The sequence below is a fragment of the Ostrinia nubilalis genome, chromosome 17 (genome assembly GCF_963855985.1).
Source record: "Ostrinia nubilalis chromosome 17, ilOstNubi1.1, whole genome shotgun sequence".
NCBI lineage: Eukaryota > Metazoa > Arthropoda > Insecta > Lepidoptera > Crambidae > Ostrinia > Ostrinia nubilalis.
In genome coordinates, this window is record NC_087104.1 from 4,648,235 (window position 1) to 4,667,537 (window position 19,303).

At 37.4% G+C, this 19,303-nt stretch overlaps 1 protein-coding gene across 1 annotated transcript in view; it reads right to left on the reverse strand.

Moving 5' to 3' along the window:
• The window catches only part of LOC135079880 (G-protein coupled receptor dmsr-1-like), a 33,671-nt gene that overhangs the window by 2,072 nt on the left and 12,296 nt on the right, over positions 1-19,303 (reverse strand). Inside the window, exons 3-5 of the mRNA XM_063974505.1 lie at positions 19,007-19,143; positions 10,829-10,931; positions 1,427-1,998 (exon numbers count right to left, since the gene is read on the reverse strand). Coding sequence (XP_063830575.1) covers positions 1,427-1,998; positions 10,829-10,931; positions 19,007-19,143 — 812 coding nt within the window. The remainder of the gene's footprint in view (positions 1-1,426; positions 1,999-10,828; positions 10,932-19,006; positions 19,144-19,303) is intronic.

Below are 19,303 nucleotides of genomic sequence, written 5' to 3' on the forward strand. Positions count from 1 at the left end.
ACTGCGAATATTACAAAATAATATGGCCTAAAAAAATAACAATATTTTGATGCAACACCACAAATTAATTATCATACAAAATATCATCGTCACATAATGGTTAAAGCGCTCTGCAAGTTACAAAATTTATACTGTTTCGCCTAAATCTAAAGGAGGCTTGGTGCCGGCATGACGGCTTTATTTCAAAGAATCATGTCGACGACTTGTAGGAAGCTATAGGTACTTTCTATCTCTTTTGACAACACGGGTTTGGTGTTTAGACGCATTAGATTCCTAAGGCGATTATCACACTGCACCGCGCTCCGCCGCGGTACGCGGGACGACAGATTTAATCATTGTATGCAAGTACCTCAGTTTGTATAGAAAACACGCGCGGCACAACACACTGACAACGCGTTTGCGCGCGGGATTCGTTATATGTAGCCACGCGGACCGCGGCGGAGCGCGGTGTAGTGTAATAATCGCCTAAGTCTTATCTTTTATAGCTCACTACTATTTGAAAATATTTTCAAATACCACAGTATTACATTTATTAGACAATCCTATCTGAAAGATTCCACATTATTGCAGGAAACACAATGGAGACTTACCTACTTAATTTTATTATCAAGTCTTGTTATGATCCCGGATACTTAGGTTTAACGCTCAAAATTCGATATTAGCTAGGACCACTTGAGAGCCACAACACACGACGCGTTGCGGCGCCGCACCTCAAAGATGGCGACGACGAGGCGCCGCACCGCTCGTGTGCCCGCCACAGTATTTCTATGTGATGACGCAGCGACACCGCTCCGGCGACGCACCGCCGCGGCGCCGCCGCAACGCATGCTTTGGCTCTTAGTTTCAACGCTCAAAATTCGATATCTGCTGGGATCACTTATTTCTCACGACCCCAAAGTTCCGACATCATAGTCATAAATGTCGCTATCTCATTACTATTAACTGCGAGAAGGTATGCGTAACTACGAGATTGGTGTTTGTGTAATAGCGCCGTTTGAACATAATACATTTTCTTAGAAGCAATATAATGGATGAGTGAACTAAGAACTTCTGATATTACAAAATAATTTATATTTAGCTAAAAGGAAACTCGGTCTGTACTTTGTGAAAACTAATCTTTTAAGTAATCAAATCGAAACTTGTTAAGGTTACCGGTTACGTAAAGGTTCGGCTAAAACATGTGCAGCCTGCGTGCGTGATGGCGATCTTACTCTGATTTCTATCAGTAGATATACACTGGCGATCTATCTATCTATTACTCGTATGAGTAGTAGTAGTAGTAGTAGCACACAATTAGCAAGTCTCATTATTCTGAACCTTTACCATTACAGTATCTTATTATTATAATATTGCATAACTAAAAAACCCACCCATTGAAGGTTCAAAAACAACTTTAAATGTTTTTTTTGATGTAAAATATACTTACGTGTTTTGACCGTCCGAGTGCGAGGCAGTTGGTGGCGGCCATTTGTGAAGATGCGCGCGCCACATCAGCTGCCCAAACGTCATCCTGAACTGTCGGGACATTGAGCAGTACAGCACGAAGTTGATCGCCCCGTTCAGAAGCGCCAGTGCATCCATCAGCTCCCCGAACAGATCGTAGCAACGCTTGAAGAAGCATCGCCCGAGCAATCCGCTTAGAAGACCCAGTATCCCTTGAGGTAGCTCGGTTACCAGGAAGAGTAAAAGAACTGCAACCAACATCTTCGTCGTTCTATTCGTTCTTTTGTCAGCCTTGCATTGACGCTTCGCTGCTTTGTTCGTGGTTGGACAAGCATTGTATACTCTGACTTTTTTCTGGTGCTGATTCGCGCTGTACACCTCCCTGATCAGCCATAGACTGATGATGGTCAGTATGCAGCATGGCAGCAGTTTGATTAGTACTGCGTGCACCCAGAAGTTGATCTGGTACAGCTGGCCTTCCTGGTCAGCGTCCACGTGGTACAGGATCATAGGTCCACTTGGCTCCAGGATCACTGTGGTGTGGATGTCGAATACCTGTAGAAAAGAGATTATGTTAGGAATTGCAAACCTCTTGTATTCACTAATGATCATGGGTGTATTCCAAAATTCGCTTCCACCTTAAGCCTGATCATTTATTTACCAGAAAAAATGAAATAAATATTCCAAATTGAATCTTATTTAAGGTATATTTTGACTACGTTAGTATGGAAGATATTTTTTTATATAATTACTAACTAAAACGAACCCTTTCGAGTATTTATTTATTTATTTATTTGGAAACTCTCGGAGTATTCTCACAAAAACAAACAAACATTCAGCAAAAACAAAGGGCTCTCGCAAAAAAACTACTTAGTAATAGAGTCGTGACTATCGAAGATAAAAACCATAAATAAAAAACAGATCTCCCAAATTTCAGCAAATATTATTTTGATTCCATATAAAATAAGACATGTGTGTGTAGGCATGTGTAGCAATCATCCGTAACAATGAAATGGTAAACGAACTGAAAAAAAATTCTACCCTCGCCCATAAGGCAAAGTTATTCGATATAATTTATGTACAGTCACGGAATGAAAAGGTTCGTCAGTTTTCAAATTGATTCCTTCAACGAATCGCGAGCACATATTACTTTTTGAAACTATGTTACAGAATAATCTCGAGTTAGAGAAAATAATCTTTAACTGTTCGTCAGTAAAGTTCAAAATTATTCAGATCAAAGTTGTTTGACGATTTATCTTGTCAAGAAGATTATTATGATTGATAAACTAAAACCTTCTTGTTGGTTCAACCAGCCATTATTATTTCTTATAAAATAAAAAAAACTATTGTCAATTGGTCAATGTCATCATTGCATTGCACTGATGGGATAGAAAAATAAACAAGCAAAACCTTATTTGGTTAGCAAACGTCATATTTATTTAAATGTTAGCAGCACTGTTTCTTGCACTGTTATGTTGGCAGGTTTGACTCTTACAGTACCTAGTGCAAGCGAAAACCGACACTAAGGTGACGAACCTTTTCATTCCGCGACTGTACATATAAAGATCCATAAAAAGGAGTGAACATATTTTGTACAACTTCTGCTCGTGGTTTTCACAACAGTCTATATGATTGTTGTGAAAACCACGATTAACCACCATTGACATTTCGTTTACAAAATGGATAAAAGGTATGTAGATCATTGAAGTAATATTACTACGTATAGAACAGACATCGCGAACAAAATATGTACAGTGCGGGGTGCGGGGCGGGAATTTGACGGACAGCTGTCAGTCAAATCCATGACTATCAAGTTTCATAATTTATGGCGATAAAATCTGCACCAGAAAATGTCGTACTTCATTGATAGGATTGCACGAATAGTGACGTTCCTGCGGTCGCCTCATCATAGACATTGTGAATCGATTGTGAAAATAAACAAATCGGCTAAATTGTGTCAAATTTTCATTGTGCTCAATAGCAAAAAGGTTCAGCTACTTACATTATTTTCTTTTATTATATTGTGCGTTTCCTGTAATGTAATCTAAGCTCCCCTCCCTTAGACTAAAATTAGCCCTCCTAGACAAGTGACAAAACGAAGCAGTTGAAACATTCGTAATCACTTCGCTCTGCCGTTTTTTGGTGTTAGTTACTTCACTCTGTGATGCGATTTTAAAATTACAACTGGCGATTCCGAATTCACAACTGAGGGGACTGAGGCTAATCGTGTTACTTGTGCTACAAGTGCGTATGGGCTTCATACTGATGCTTAAGCCATTAATTATTTTTCTTCCCGATTAAAATCTAATGTAATCGATAATCGCCTTGAGAATCGTTAACTGGTATTTTCTAATTCGATAAAAAAATTACTCATCTCTAGTTTAAAACTGTCATCCAACAGCGCACGAAATATTATGAGTAATAGATAATGATACCATTACAGAGGCGACACTTCGTTTACGTTTAGTTTCTGCCTATTGAATTGGATACTGTAAGGAAACATCGTCATCATCATTTTAGCTACTGGACGTCCACTGCTGAACAAAGGCCTCCTCTAATGATTTCCACATCGCCCAGTTGATAGTGGCCTGCACCCAGCGTCTTCCTGCTATCTTCAGTCAGTCCATCTTGAGATTTTAGAAAAATTCCCACTCGTCACGGTAGGAACAAAGCTAGGGATGACCCACGCCTTCATTCCAGAACCAATAAAATAACTGAAAGTCAGAAACTTTCAGTTATTTTATTGTCTCTATTGTTAACTATCTCAGTGGTTGAGTACACGTATAATAGCTGTGAGGTAGAAGTTACGGGAATAGTCCCGTAACTTCTACCTCAGGAGAAAGGAGAGGTGGGAATAGTTCCACCTCTCCTTTTCACCGCTGCATCTCCTGTGTAGCTAGCACCTAGACTAGTTGATTTAAAGCCAAGGTATATCAGTTTTAGGTAATGACTTAGTGCATCTAAAAATGTAAAACTTTCTAGTTTTTTGTAACATTGAAAAATCTAAAAAGAAGCATCATTTTTTTACGTTCAAGTGTTTCTAAGAAATTTAAATGGAAGCTTTTGATGACAACGTATTGCTTACTTTTTCAGCTGTCGAACGAGTCACTTTTATACTCATAGGTCCTGTACATCGGTATATTTGGTAAATAAATGAATCCATCCGGACTCAGAAACTAAAAAAAATAAAATAGCTGTATTTTTTTAATACTGGATTTGTCGTCGATTAAATTGATCATATTATTGCGCCCTAACGGGTCGGACACTGGTGACCAGACACACTGTACAATTATTATAATTTTAGCCTATCTCTTGAGCTAAGTGTCAATAATTAGGGTGATTTACTAACTAACCAGTCGCATACGAACAACAGCAGTGAGATTCAAACAAGTTTGATCCATGATGCCGCACGACTATTGTGTGAGCCCACCCGTAACCCAAGCTTATTTAGCTTAACACAAGGGGCTGGACGGGACTATTAGTAATTTGTGCAATACAAAGTGCTTATAATCTTTAAAAAAATATTTTTATAACCTTCCTTTCGTATACTAATTTATGCGTCAGTGTCAAGTCTGCGATTTTTATTCTTTGAAATTTTCGTAAAATGGCTGCCGCCGCGTTGACGCCTTGTAATTAACAAATTAAAATTAAATTAGTGTTTTAAAGTGCATAAATGTACAACTTAATGGTAAAAAGGCATTCCTTGATTTTTACTTAATATGTATCTGGAGTTATTTGAACAGTATTTTCGTCTATAGGATGGCATATTTCAAAAAACAAAACTGCACTCAAGCGTGTTGTCACAGCAACCGCTGAGCACATACTAATTGAATTTCGGTCCATGGACCTGTTTGCGTGCCAGAAACAGTCTAGTTGACATGTCTTCTCTAGTACGTAGTACATTATAACTCAATGATGTAGATCAGTAAAATAGATAACCTTGACGGATAGTATTCAATAGCTAGCAGTTGAACTTTCAAGTCCACGTGTCTATGTTATTTTTGTTTGTTATTATCTATTAAGATATGGGACAATTCCCACCTCTCGTTCCCACCGCTGCAACTCCTGTGTAGCCAATGAAGGTCAAGTTTGTCCCCGGAGAAGGTTAAACTGTCATTGGACCCGCAACGAAATTAATCAGAAGAACATAGGAGGAGTTCGAAGTTAAGGTTCGACTTCCCACCATTGCAAAGTGGATATCAGGTGACAAACAAAGGTTTAAATATCTATTAAGATAATATTTTTTTTTAATGAAATTTTTTTTACCCGTATCCCGTATTCTTTACAGTCCAGAACACTATGTGTTTTTGACTAATCTTACAATTTTGCTTATTCAAAACTGCAATAACAAAAAATTATAAATCTTATTTTAGTGAAATCTATAAGCTAGAAAGGCGAAAAAGAATAGGTATTAAGAATATTAAATAAATGGCTTTCAACTACTTGCTAGGTAAATACATAAGGGTTATACAGAGTTAATAGATTCAGGGTTCGTAGGTACATCATTTTTTGCTGTTATTACCCCAGAGGTTTAGTCCTAACGTGCCCACAGAAAATCAAAGTCATGCTCTATAGCAGGATTTTACAAAGTGGGGTACGCATACCCCTATGGGTTCGCCATTCGACATTAGGGGGTTCGCGACGAGATTTACGTAATGGTGGTAGCTTGGAATTATGGTTAAAATTGTCCAAAATTGACTCCATTTGCGACAAAAAACACCCATCACATTAATTTATAAAGACATTCATTTGGTACCTTTCATTTTCTTTATAGAGAGGGTTTTGATTAGCTAATTAGGGGGTTTGCTGTCGCCTGGAAACTTTTACCGGGGTCGTGGAGCGGAAAGTTTGGGAAACCCTGCTCTATTCTATAGTCTGGTCTGCGAGCACGTAGAATTTTGACCAATGACCCCAAGCTACCCATCCTTATCGCTCGCGCGTAATTATGTTGCTGTCGCGCTCGCACACTCACTGCGGGCGCCCGTCGCACAGTCGCGACAGCAATATAATTACGCGCGAGGGATGAGGATGGGTAGCTTGGGGTCATTGAACAAAATTCTACGTGCTCAGTCTCACAGACCGGGCTTTAGCTATAAGCATTAAGCTGAGCGGGAGACCTTTTTTTTGCACATAATCTTTATGTGATGCTAGGACCCTCCCGCGGATTTACAAAATCTTTTAATGCCCTTTTCTTTACGCAGCTTCAGCATGTAATTTCAGGCTATTACGGTACAAAAAACACAATCGTAAAATCTGAAACATCTTTCTTAATAAAATCTAAATATGTAAGATACATTTTCATATCCCATAACTGGAGGTATAGGTTTCATTTTGTTTTCTGTATGTATAGAGATATACATCTGTACCGAAATTAATCGTAATGGAGGTTTTTGCTTAAGTACTTAATACGTAAAAACACACACTATGGCTTTTTGAAATCATGATATTAACTAATAGGTACAGTTAGCGTCAAATAGTTCGACAACAAAAATTGACAACACAATTCACCTTAATCCAATGTAATAAAATAGACGTGTTGTGAACTTTTTGACGACTTTGGGTGTCACGAACTATATGACGCTGACTGTACTACTTTCAGTTTCATTCTGTTTACTTTTCTTTCACCGTACTGGCAAATTACATGTCGGTTTATTATTCAAATCACAGTTCACCTTTTTGATAACTCTTCTCAGGTAGAGTTTTGTAGGGAATCCTTTAGGATTGTACATAAATACTTCCATTAACTCCTATCCTTCATTGTTGTGAATATTAAAAGGAAGCCTTAGTTTGTTTCAAAGCAAAAACTCGAAATTGTAATTACAACGTCAAAAATCCTACCGCGAAATTTTCTTTAACCAGTTCTGGTTAGTTACTTCAGGGACAAATAAAATGATATGATACTTATACTTACGCCCGTATTCACAAAAGATGCTTGATTAAGTGAAGCAGTAAATCGAACGCACAGCGCTGAACAGAGCTCTGTGATTGGTTCGTATGTCATCCTGTGCATTCACGCGCACTGTAAGACCCCTTATTAATGTTTGTGAATACGGGCGTATTTTGGTCTGTGAAAGTCATAAAAAAATGTGTCAAGAATTTCTAGAGCTTAACTTTTCCCTTTTCCAAACAATTTTTAAAAAATTTACTACGCTTTATATAGAGGATGCACGCTACTTCGTTAGCCTGTGACATTTTGTTGTACAATGTAAATGCAATTTCACTGGAAAGCTTTTCTGACTTCGTTAAGTGCAGTTAAAAGATTTAAAAACATCCATTTCTCCTCACAAAGTTTTTATTTTACGTTCTTTGAAATAAAGAGATTTCTCTAACGCAAATGAAGCCTCAATTTGTAAAATTATTGTTTTCTTTCCTGTTTTTCTGCTCTGATTTGAAACATGATCTAGCTTAATTTTGACCCTATCACTTTAATGGAATATAAGAACAATTTACGTAATGCTCGGAAAATTCGGGACCACTTTGAGTGGAATAATCGTAAATAAATAATAATACAGATGTAAGGAGAGGTCAGCAAATAACCTTATGACTCCAAAAATATCAATCATGGTATACATTTGGTGTACATTTTCTACTTTTTAGTGCAGGTTTTTTGGAGTCGGTTTTAATTTTTTTGTTAAAATTAATTTATTTCATGCTTTTTAGTTTATTACTCCTTGTTATTCTCACTGAAGATGGACAGTACCTATGTTTAATGAGATTGATACTATAGTTTTCCATTTTAAGTGTAAATAAAATACAGGCTACCTACTTTAAATATGGGCAACTAAAAAGTATAATCTAACTTACGAAGTTTGACCTTTCATCATCAGCTCACCTAAAAACCTGAAGTAATACAAGTGTATGTACATACGTACCTAAAATATTTAAAGAATTATTCTCCAACTCCTAAGCGTTAAGGAGTTACTTCGTTACCTTCCATCATCTCCTCATCAACATTAGATGATTACTACTAGATGCATATACTTGAATATCTTTAGAACAAATATGAGGGCTATAAAATTTGAGGGTTGCCCTCGATTTCCCTAGGATCCCATTATCAGATCCTGACATGGTGACAATGGGACCACCTCAGAAGTGTACCCTATCGAACAGAAAAAGAATTTTGAAAGTCGGTCCACATTGACGGAGTAATCGGTCCTCCTTTTTTGAAGTCGGTTAGTCTCACCTTGGACCTTGCGAACGAATAGTTTACCCTGTATTTATAATAATATTTATATATTATGTACCTACTTTGTTTGTCTCTAACGGAATACGTTTCATTCTACCGTTCATTTTAAAGCTCGACGGGGAAACCCCGCTCGAACACGTGTTGAAGAGGAGAAAACATAATAACATTTAATTCCATCTGACGTTACCCGAATTAATTAAATGAAATTTATTTTCAAGTAAACAACTTAAAGAGTTTAAGTATTTGCCTATTTATTATCTCAAATAATAATATTCATATTAATATTGATAGTAGGTACTTAAATAGTATTTAACTATGTAAGCTAATAAGTTGTTTCTATTTTGATTTGAGGAAATAACGTCTTAAACCTTAAAATCAAAGGGTGATGCTGTCTATGTAAAATCCTACATAATATGTATTAATAAGTACTAGTATTAAGTACTATTTTATTCTACTATACATATCAAGTAGGTATTATTATTTATTATATGATGCCTATTACTTAATAATTTACCTCCCTAATAACGCGGGTGGTAACAAGTAGTAGGGCTTGCCAACATTTAGAGATAAGGCTTTTACTTGGATTAATATTGTAGTTTTATTGCAAAAGAATGCTTATAAGGTAGGTATTAAATGTTCTATACCTACTAAAAACTAGCTGTGCCCGCGACTTCGTACGCGTGAAAATAGTTTGAATTATATTTCCCGTTTTTGCAACATTTTTCATTACTGCTCCGCTTCTATTGGCAGTAGAGTGATGTTATACAGGGTGGAATTTTGTAATGCCACCTGGAGGGAAAGTACTCTTAATAATGTAAATAGAAAATTTTACTCAAAGAAAACATTCCTTTATATTCGAAAATTTTTCGAAAATTCACTACCATACCATACAATTTTCAATTCAATTCAAAGATTTCATGGTTTTCCTTTCATTTGATTTATCAAGTTTGTTAGAGAGATTTCATCCTTATACTTAACCCTAACGATCGATGTAATATAAATACAGGGTGTAATTTTTAACAGTTTTTACGTGGTTCGATTCCCGGGTGTGGCAAGCAAATTTTTGGAAATCTCTGAATGCAGTTCTATTTCTTTTCAAAAATAAACGAATGTTTTCTTTTCAAAAATTTTTCTATCTACAACATTAAGAGTTACCTACTTTCCCTCCAGGTGGCATTACAAAATTCCACCCTGTATAGCCTAAACCTTCCTCGATAATGGGCTATCCAACACAAAATATTTTTTCAAATAGGACCAAAGTTCCTGAGATTAACACGTTCAAGCAAACAAACTCTTCAATATTATAATATAAATAATAGTATACATAGAATAACTGTACCAAAACCAAATCATGTTTTTATTATGTAGGTAGGGAATTGTAAAGAAGTCACGTAAATTATGTTTGAGCGTACGTGGCTTGATACTCGACTTACAGTCACAATATTACGCTCTTTTGGTCTTACATATTATGTTTATCATAACATCAAAGACCTATGTTTATAGGTATACTTATTTATTTTCTTTATTAGGAAAACATACTTGTAAAGGTAATAAGATAAGTAGGTACTATACGATACGATGCTGCCAGAAAAGCTGTTCATAATTAAATTGCGTGGCTCCCAGGTGTACCTTAAACAACTTCCAAAAAACTAAACAGAAACGAACATTAATAATAAAAACATTTAAGACCATAATATTAAATGATATGAGTTCGTTGATAGATTACGGTCATTACGAGGCCACGGCACATTTAACTCTCGTTTGCTCTCAATTGACTAAATGAGCTGTGAAGAAATGACCATACTTAGTGGGCAATTTTCTTAGCTCCGCACGACCTATCTATGTAGTTCCACGAATCTAGTACTTAAGTTACTATTAGTAGGTACTTATGTAGTATTTGTAGGTTTATCTATCTAAACCAAAAAGTAAGTGTTTGTGTTATGTATTTCGTAACAGTTTTACATTTTAATTTAAGTTATGTTGTCGTCGGAAAAGGCGGGGGTTTGTAAACTGACAGTATTTTAAGGAAGCGCTTTTCCGTAAAGTTCTTTCTCTAACTAAAAATAACAACTCTATGATTAAAAAGCATTCTCTACCATTTTAGCCAAAGGACGTCCACTGCTGGATAAAGGCTTCCTCTAAGGATTGCCTCAAGGACTGGTCATCAATCCACCAAGTGTAAGCCTGTCATATACTCACCATAAACGTTGGGATGCAGAGTATGGGCGGGAGTATGAAGCTGCTCAGTATGGCTGTGCTGCATCGCCTCTCCGTGCAAAGTATGTGGTTTCTATCCGAGTATCTGAAAAAAATTGCACTGATGTACCAAAAATTCATTACGAGAGCTACTTTACGCAAGTTGAGTGGTTTCAATACGAATACATAAACAGTTTAATAACTTTATATATGGGACAAATAAACCCTTCCATTTGGCCTCCATAGCAACCGAGTACCTATACTAGAAATAACTAAAAAAAATATCGAATTGCCTAAGCTGGGAATCGAAACCACGACTCTTCGCTTGCCCGGTGGTAAGAGCATGTTTTTTTCAATAAATACAACATATTTAACTAAGGCTGGGTTTTACTTTAACCATAACAAACGTCAAATGCCATACAAAAGACACCGGTTACTTATCGAAAATAGTTACGGTTAAAGTTAGGTGGTGCCTTTAAAGATTTTATAAAATCTTCCGTTTCATGTCTTCTGATGTCTTTTATTACACCAAAGAGCACTTGGGAGTTGTCGCAAAATATTAAAGCATCTCAAAGTATTTATAGGACCGATTCTCAAATGATTTTAGCCTCTGGGGAAATTACAAATCAAAGAACGATATCTAAAACGCGTAAAGGACCTTTTAGAAGCAATGTTTTTCTTTTTATACTTGCTTAATTGCGAATTTGTTTATTTAAGTATTTCAAAATAACTTCAAATGTTCAAAATTAATAATTCATCAATAAATATATCATGTAGGTAACGAGTGGAGAGGTACTCGTTACCTACTAATAGGTCCTTTCTTAGAACACTTGAACATGCGGTAAACAGCCATTGTTTATTATGAAGTATGTCATGGCCTACATAATTAAGGCTAAAACCCAGGCCTAGTTCTAAAAATAGTTAAATACGATTTGGTAACTTTTCTATCGGAAAATCGATTAGCAGAATATAACAATAGGTATGGAACAAATAAATTATAAAGAACTTTTAATAATGTTTCTTCGTGACAGAATTCCTTTGAAGATCTAATTTAAGTAGGAAATGTCCAATTAATTGAATTTCTTCAGAGTAGATTAAGGGTAGTTCTACTCACGGTGGAATTATTTAGGACCATAAAATGAATCTCCAGTTTTTGTTAGTAATCAGTATAAACAGTGACTAAAGACCGAGAATATACTACAATATATCCAATTTTTAACGGGCCAGACAAAATTATGATAAATGTTGATTTTATAGCGGTTTTTCTATTTTCGATGGACAGGGAAGTGAGAACATATCGACGGTCCCTACGTATAATTCAGTATCTACCAGTTCCGTGATTTGCCGTTTTTGTTTGCAAAACCTTCAGAGCACCCAATAGTTTCGGCTCAGTTAAAAAAACATACAGTTTTTATTCAAATTGAACCTTAAAACGTCAAAAAACAAATCCCGCAACTACAAAATTAGAACGATTTCCGCAGTAAAATTGCATTAGTGGGAGTTAAGAAATTTTACGTTGGACCGCACGCCTTACTCCGCGCGCCCAGCCCCGCAACTGCCACTGTCATTCGCGCAGATCGAGTAAATTGATACGTAATTTATGAAGGACAAAGGTATTATTATGGTTTCTGACTTAATTTATTTCAGTACTTCATAATAAACAATGGCTGTTTAAGCCATTGTTTATTATGAAGTATGTCATGGCCTACATAATTAAGGCTAAAAAAACCCAGGCCTAGTTCTAAAAATAGTTAAATACGATTTGGTAACTTTTCTATCGGAAAATCGATTAGCAGAATATAACAATAGGTATGGAACAAATAAATTATAAAGAACTTTTAATAATGTTTCTTCGTGACAGAATTCCTTTGAAGATCTAATTTAAGTAGGAAATGTCCAATTAATTGAATTTCTTCAGAGTAGATTTAAATAGTGTTTCGTCACATTAAATAAGTTCAAAGGAGCGCCACGAATAAATACAATAAGTTCGTAGTTATTTTGTAATTTTGCTATTGAAGCAAAAGTTAATTTAAAGCCGGACATTGAATTTTGGTCGCGACAATGCGGCCTCAGTTTAATAATCAAGTTTTGTTTCAGTAAATATTAATGAAACCGAAATATTTGTCGTTATGTAAGTATGCGACACACACAATGTGTGATGAAAATTTTGAGGCGTTGTAGTACGTACAGACAGCATTATTACACATTGTATTGCAAAATAGCCTGTATCACAAAGAGATAAGACGTAACAAGCGCTGAAAAACAATATCAAGTAAGGCAAGGCAGAGAACATTAATTTATCTGTGGATCCAGGGTTTTTTATAACAATATTTCAGGAAATATTGTTATAAAAAACCACACAAGTTATTATTCTATTTATTCGGCAACGGGAATACTCGTACTGGACATAGTAAATGTATTTAACAGTCATTTTTATACTCTACGGTAAATTTTTTTCGTTCAATGGGAAGTAAGACCTATACGACGCTGTCGAATCAAGGGTTAAGCGTTTGGTTGAAAATTAGGACTTGTTTCTGATGCAACAATAGCTTTTAAGTTTTTGCTGAATAAAGGCAGCGACAGGTTAATCAGTTTTTGAAAGTGATTAAGATTCTTGTGTGTACGATGGTTGATTAACCAGTCTACGAACCCTTTGACATAATTTGAAACAAACGACTTTATCAATATTAGATCGTTCCATCCACGAAGACGCGCCGCACCATTCTTCCGCTAATGTTTGAGTGTATCGGTACACGCTAAATCATCCATAATGACGCTCGGATTGCTCGGAAAATTCCCCACACCCCGCGCTTCCCTCTACCAAAAATTGGCGTGGCGCGTCTTCGTTCGTATGCCTATAGGAAGCATCTAAAAATATATATTTTTTAAATACCATTATTCAATATATTCTGAAAAGTTCTTGGCCTGCATCTCAGCATTCTTATTCTGAACCAGTAGGTAACAGATTTTCGTAATCTAGCTTAACATTTTAATTCTGAACTTGTAATTATAGGTAGGTATACAATGTGCTCTTTTTGATTTCCTGGAACTCTAGAGTATTAATAAGACCACTTCAAAAAATGGAATGGCATTATAATTATTTGTTGTTAAATTCAACAACTTTTTCGACTTATTTTTTCAGACGGAATTATTTAAAAACTTTATTTTTCACTGAAATAATTCATAATTTACGTACTCTTATCAATAACAAGTCTGCACAAAAAGACTACCTAGGTGACAATTTTGAAAAAAAAAACTAGATTGATGATACTATAATCTAAATCAACTAGGTATCTTCTAAATCTAGAATCCACAATATCTTCAAAAATATGCTTTTAAAAAAAAATATTCCTAAGACTCTTTAACTACACTCGCGAGCAAAACTATGGAATCACTTACATGAAGTTGTTTCCACGCGAACTTGTGTACTAACGAATTTGTTAGTAACAAAAAAAGTGGCACCATTTTAAAGATTAAACTTGTATCTTTAAATTGATACCAAATTCATTTAAATCACACCAGTATTTAAAAAGATATCCCGGCTGATGTGTAGAAATAACGAAAAAGACATGTATGAACTGTTTGATACGTCGCGAGTTGCGGCCTATTTACCCCCTATAAAAGCACGCGTTTTTTGATTTTTGCTTTCACACGTTGATTCATACACATCTCCGCTTCTTTTGACACTTTACCTGGGATTCTACACCTCCAGAAGCAGCACATATCGTTGCACTATTGCAAGAAAGGCTCAGCCAGCGGGCTGTCGCACGTCAGCGCCACATAAGCCAGTCCTGGGTTTCGAAAGTTTCAAGACGCTTTCGGGAGACTAGTGGCTTTATCCCGAGACCAAGTTCTGAACAGCGACGGTGCACATCGCAGAGGGAAGACCGTTTTTTCATGTCAACCTCTCTATGAAATCGTCATTTGACTGGAATCGATGTCCATCAAGAGCTCAGAAATGTTCGCAAGATAGCTGTTAGCGAGTGGACAGTTCGTCTAAGATATAAGCAATAGAATTTGACTCCAAAAAGGCCTGCCACAGGCTCGAAACTGACGGCAGGTCACCGATAAGCACCCTTTCAATTTGCTCGTACACATCTCGATGGGAAGGCGAGTAATGGAGGCGAGTTCTGTTCTCCGATGAATGCAAACTGTGTTTGCAGGGCAGCAGTCGAAGAGGTCGGGTTTATAGGCGGCCTGAGGAGCGATTTGTGCAGTGCTGGTTCGCTGAAACAGTGGCTTATAGGGGTGGCTTGCTCGACTTAACATCGAGATGTGTACGAGCAAATTGAAAGCGTGCTTATCGGTGACCTGCCGTCAGTTTCGAGCCTGTGGCAGGCCTTTTTGGAGTTAAATTCTATTGCTTATGTCTTAGACAAACTGTCTACTCGCTAACAGCTATCCTACGAACATTTCTGAGCTCTTGCTGGACGTCGATTCCAGTCAAATGACGATTTCATAGAGAGGTTGACATGAAAAAACGGTCTTCCCTCTGCGATGTGCGCCGGCGCTGTTCAGAACTTGGTCTCGGGATAAAGCCACCAGTCTCCCGAAGGCGTCTTAAAACTTTCGAAACCCAGGACTGGCTTATGTGGCGCTGACGTGCGACAGCCCGCTGGCTGAGCCCTTCTTGCAATAGTGCAACGATTTGTGCTGCTTCTGAAGGTGTAGAATCCCAGGTAAAGTGTCAAAAGAAGCGGAGATGAGTATGAATCAACGTGTGAAAGCAAAAATCCGAAAACGCGTGCTTTTATAGGGGGTAAATAGGCCGCAACTCGCGACGTATCAAACAGTTCATACATGTCTTTTTCGTTACTTCTTCACATCAGCCGGGATATCTTTTTAAATACTGGTGTGATTTAAATGAATTTAGTATCAATTTAAAGATAAAAGTTTAATCTTTAAAATGGTGCCACTTTTTTTGTTCCTAACAAATTCGTTAGTACACAAGATCGCGTGGAAACAACTTCATGTAAGTGATTCCATACTTTTGCTCGCGAGTGTAGTTATTATTTATAGAATATACTTACCCCTAAAATTTCCGTAAAACAAAAAGAGCACGTTGTAGAAGCTTTCTAAAGCCCGTTTTCCACCGTCAAAGAGGAATGAATGAACTTTTTCAATTAAAAAGAGTTCGGGAGTATTGATTAGATGAGCGAGCACATTTTTACTCTTTTTGCCCTCTGTCATTTTTGCCCGACTCTTTTTTGGTGGGAACAAATGTATGCATTTTTGTATTGCGAGGTAAACGAATTCATTAATGGGCTCGCTTCACTCGCTGTGGAAAACCCGCTACATTCCTAACTACAATAGTAGCAAATCTAATAATAGTCAACATTTATGATGGCAATATTTTATAAGATTTATAATTTCCCCCATCAAGTAATGGAAGATATTCGCAACATGCTTCTCGGAACGCTATATTGAAAATAAGTAAATTGTCAACAATTTATCTGCTATTTTGAGTATCATCTGCCTAGAGGTTGCAAATATTCGATAATTTTCTATTTCGAATATTCGAATATTTTTCCAGTGATATTCGAATATTATTCGAATATTCGAATACTTTCAAAAAATAAAAAATACTTAAAATACCAATGTTTTTATGGCTGGTTTTATTGCTTTGGGAACTATATTTTAACTATTTAACAATATAGTTTTTAAAACAGTTATAAAATTCTCATCATCATCATCATTTCAGCCATATGACGTCCACTTCTGAACATAGGCCTCCCCCAATGACTTTCACAATGACCGGTTGGCAGCGGCCTGTATCCAGCGCCTTCCCGCTACCTATACGAGGTCCTCGGTCCACCTTGTGGGTGAACGTCACACGCTGTGCTTTTTGGTACGTGGCCTCCACTCCAGAACCTTGCTGCCCCATTGGCCATCAGTTCTGCGTACTATGTGATCTGCCCATTGCCATTTCAGCTTGCTGATCCGTCGGGCTATGTCAGCGACTTTAGTTCGTTTAAGAAAGAAGAAAGAAAGAAATATTCAGGATCTCCACATTTCTGATTCGATCTCGTAAAGAAACACCGAGCATAGCCCTCCCCATAGCACGCTGTGCAACTTTGAGCTTATTTATAAGGCCTATTCTATTCTCGGTTGCCCAGTCAAGTTGGATTCGACGATTTACCTTTTTCTCGAAATTTGATCTACCTAGCCGAATCGTTTGTCAGAGGTAGACAGACATACTTGTCAACAGTCTCCAGAATTGAGCTCCAACCGAAACATGGACGCTGGACAAAAGCTTCGTTTTGTACATGTTCATCCGAAGGCCTACCTGTTGGGAGACTCGATTAAGGTCTTCGAGCATTGTGCCGAGGTCTTCAAGCGATTCTGCATCCTTTCCATTCAAGGAGCTTGAAAGCGCCTTCCAATGCAGCGGGCAACGGTTTCGGAGATATAACATATCCATACTTCACGCATCGCCGCAGAGGAATCGCCCTCGTGCTTTGCTCCTGTACTCGGACGGACCGACATGGTAGCATTTCTGTACAGGCATTTTAGCACCTCGATATACCGATAGTCGGAGAGACTGCAGCAGTGCTTAAGTCTTGATCGAATCAAAGGCCTTCTCATAGTCCAAGAAGAGCACCACCACGCTTCTAGCCTCTGGCGTTGTTCCCTGAAGTAAGACGGAGCTAAAGAGTCTCTGAACGAGTATCGGTGTTCCACCTGCGTTCAGAAGCTCTGAGGTTATCCCGTTATCACCTGGTGCCTTGTTGTTCTTTAGCTGTTTAAGAGCCTTCCTAATCTCGTATAGGCTGATATACGGGATGTTAATCTAGCTCTTGCGTCTGTTCCTGAGCTATTAACAAATTTGGAGGTATATAGCTGTCCATAAATCTTTTCGATCTCACCCAAAACCTCGGCTTTTGTTGACGTTACCGTCTGCCGTCTTCAGCATCGTCAGCTGACTTTGCTCAATAGAGTTGTCTCTTTGAAGTTATTTGGAACTTTGGTTTCGCTCCATCGCCTCTTTTATACTATTTGATATTGAAAAAACAAAAAACACAACTACGTAAAAATGAACAGAAAAGACAGAAACAAGGCAACTTAGTGTTCACAAATGCAGTCGGAAGCATCATGACTAGTTCTTTTAACGGGTGATATGTATTTGATGCCTCCGACTGTATTTACAAACACTAAGTCGTCCTTTTACTATATTTTCTGTTTATTTTTGTAATATTCGAATATTCGAATACACGTAAATTTACTATTCGAATACTAATTTGAAATAAAAATTCGAATATTCGAATATTCGATTGCAATCCCTACATCTGCCCCAATAAAGTCTCTTGTGGCATCACATTCATTGTGTATGGAAAATAAAACCGCAAAAATCAACATTGTTATTCAATCCCAGAGGTTCGGTAGATTGCACAAAGGTAAAACACCCAAAAAGCGGAAGCGACATAAAGGTTCCGCTTTTTCATTCAATTTTTATCAGTATTTTACCTACAGGGTTATTTACAATACATCCAGCAACCTCGCAGAAACAGATAGTTAGCATCATAAGCAACAATATTTGTTCAGAGTTTACACATAAATACGTTAGGAGTTTATACTCTATACGAAATTTATTTTTCAAGGTTTTTTTATAATACACTCGGCGTCAAATAAATGGCACCTCCCGCGGTCGAGTTAACCGCGCACCTGGCACCCGTGATGTTACATCGACGCTCGTGCAACGGGGCGAACGCGGGGTAGTGGGAGAATAGCATTTCAACGAGGTGCACAGTTAACTTGATCGGGTTGTAAGTCTATAAGGGTGTTTGGCGGAAAAAAGCGCTTGGACGCGATTTTAAGCAAAATGGCGATCGCTACGGCAGATTTCGGCGAGGACGTGTTGCATTCATTTTTTAGCAATGACAGCGCATGCCGCTCAGCGATCGCCTACAAGCGCTTGGAAGCGCTTTTTTTCGCCAAACGCCCCCAATGTCTCATTCATGAGCGAAAAAACGCTGCAACTGTCGCAACCCTCGTTTGTTTATTTATTTACTTAGGTACAGAATACAAATTAGGTTTTACAAAACATTACAAAAAGGTACAACAAATTTTGCACTCCAGTTATAGGTAGCTATACACATATCTGATCTTGGTGATGCGCGTAGATTTATAAACATTAGACCGGTGAATTATATTTATTTTAGTATGAAACCCTAACATACTTACTTTATAGCCACGTATCTCCACACAGCAAGCGAGAGTGTGAGACATATGGATGCCGTGTGGAATATCTGCGTGAAGTGCATGTGGAAGAGCAGGTATGCGGCCCAGTTGTACGGCATTTCTCGCTGGCCGGGCAAAATCTGCGGAAAATATAACCTTAAACACCAAATAGTAAGCTTATTTTATCAGAATTAATGTCAAGATCTTAATATGCAATGCTAATCTTTTCAGTTTACAGTGCGCAACAGATAACAAAAGCGTTATCAGAATTAATATCGAGATATCTTTTCACCTACACGA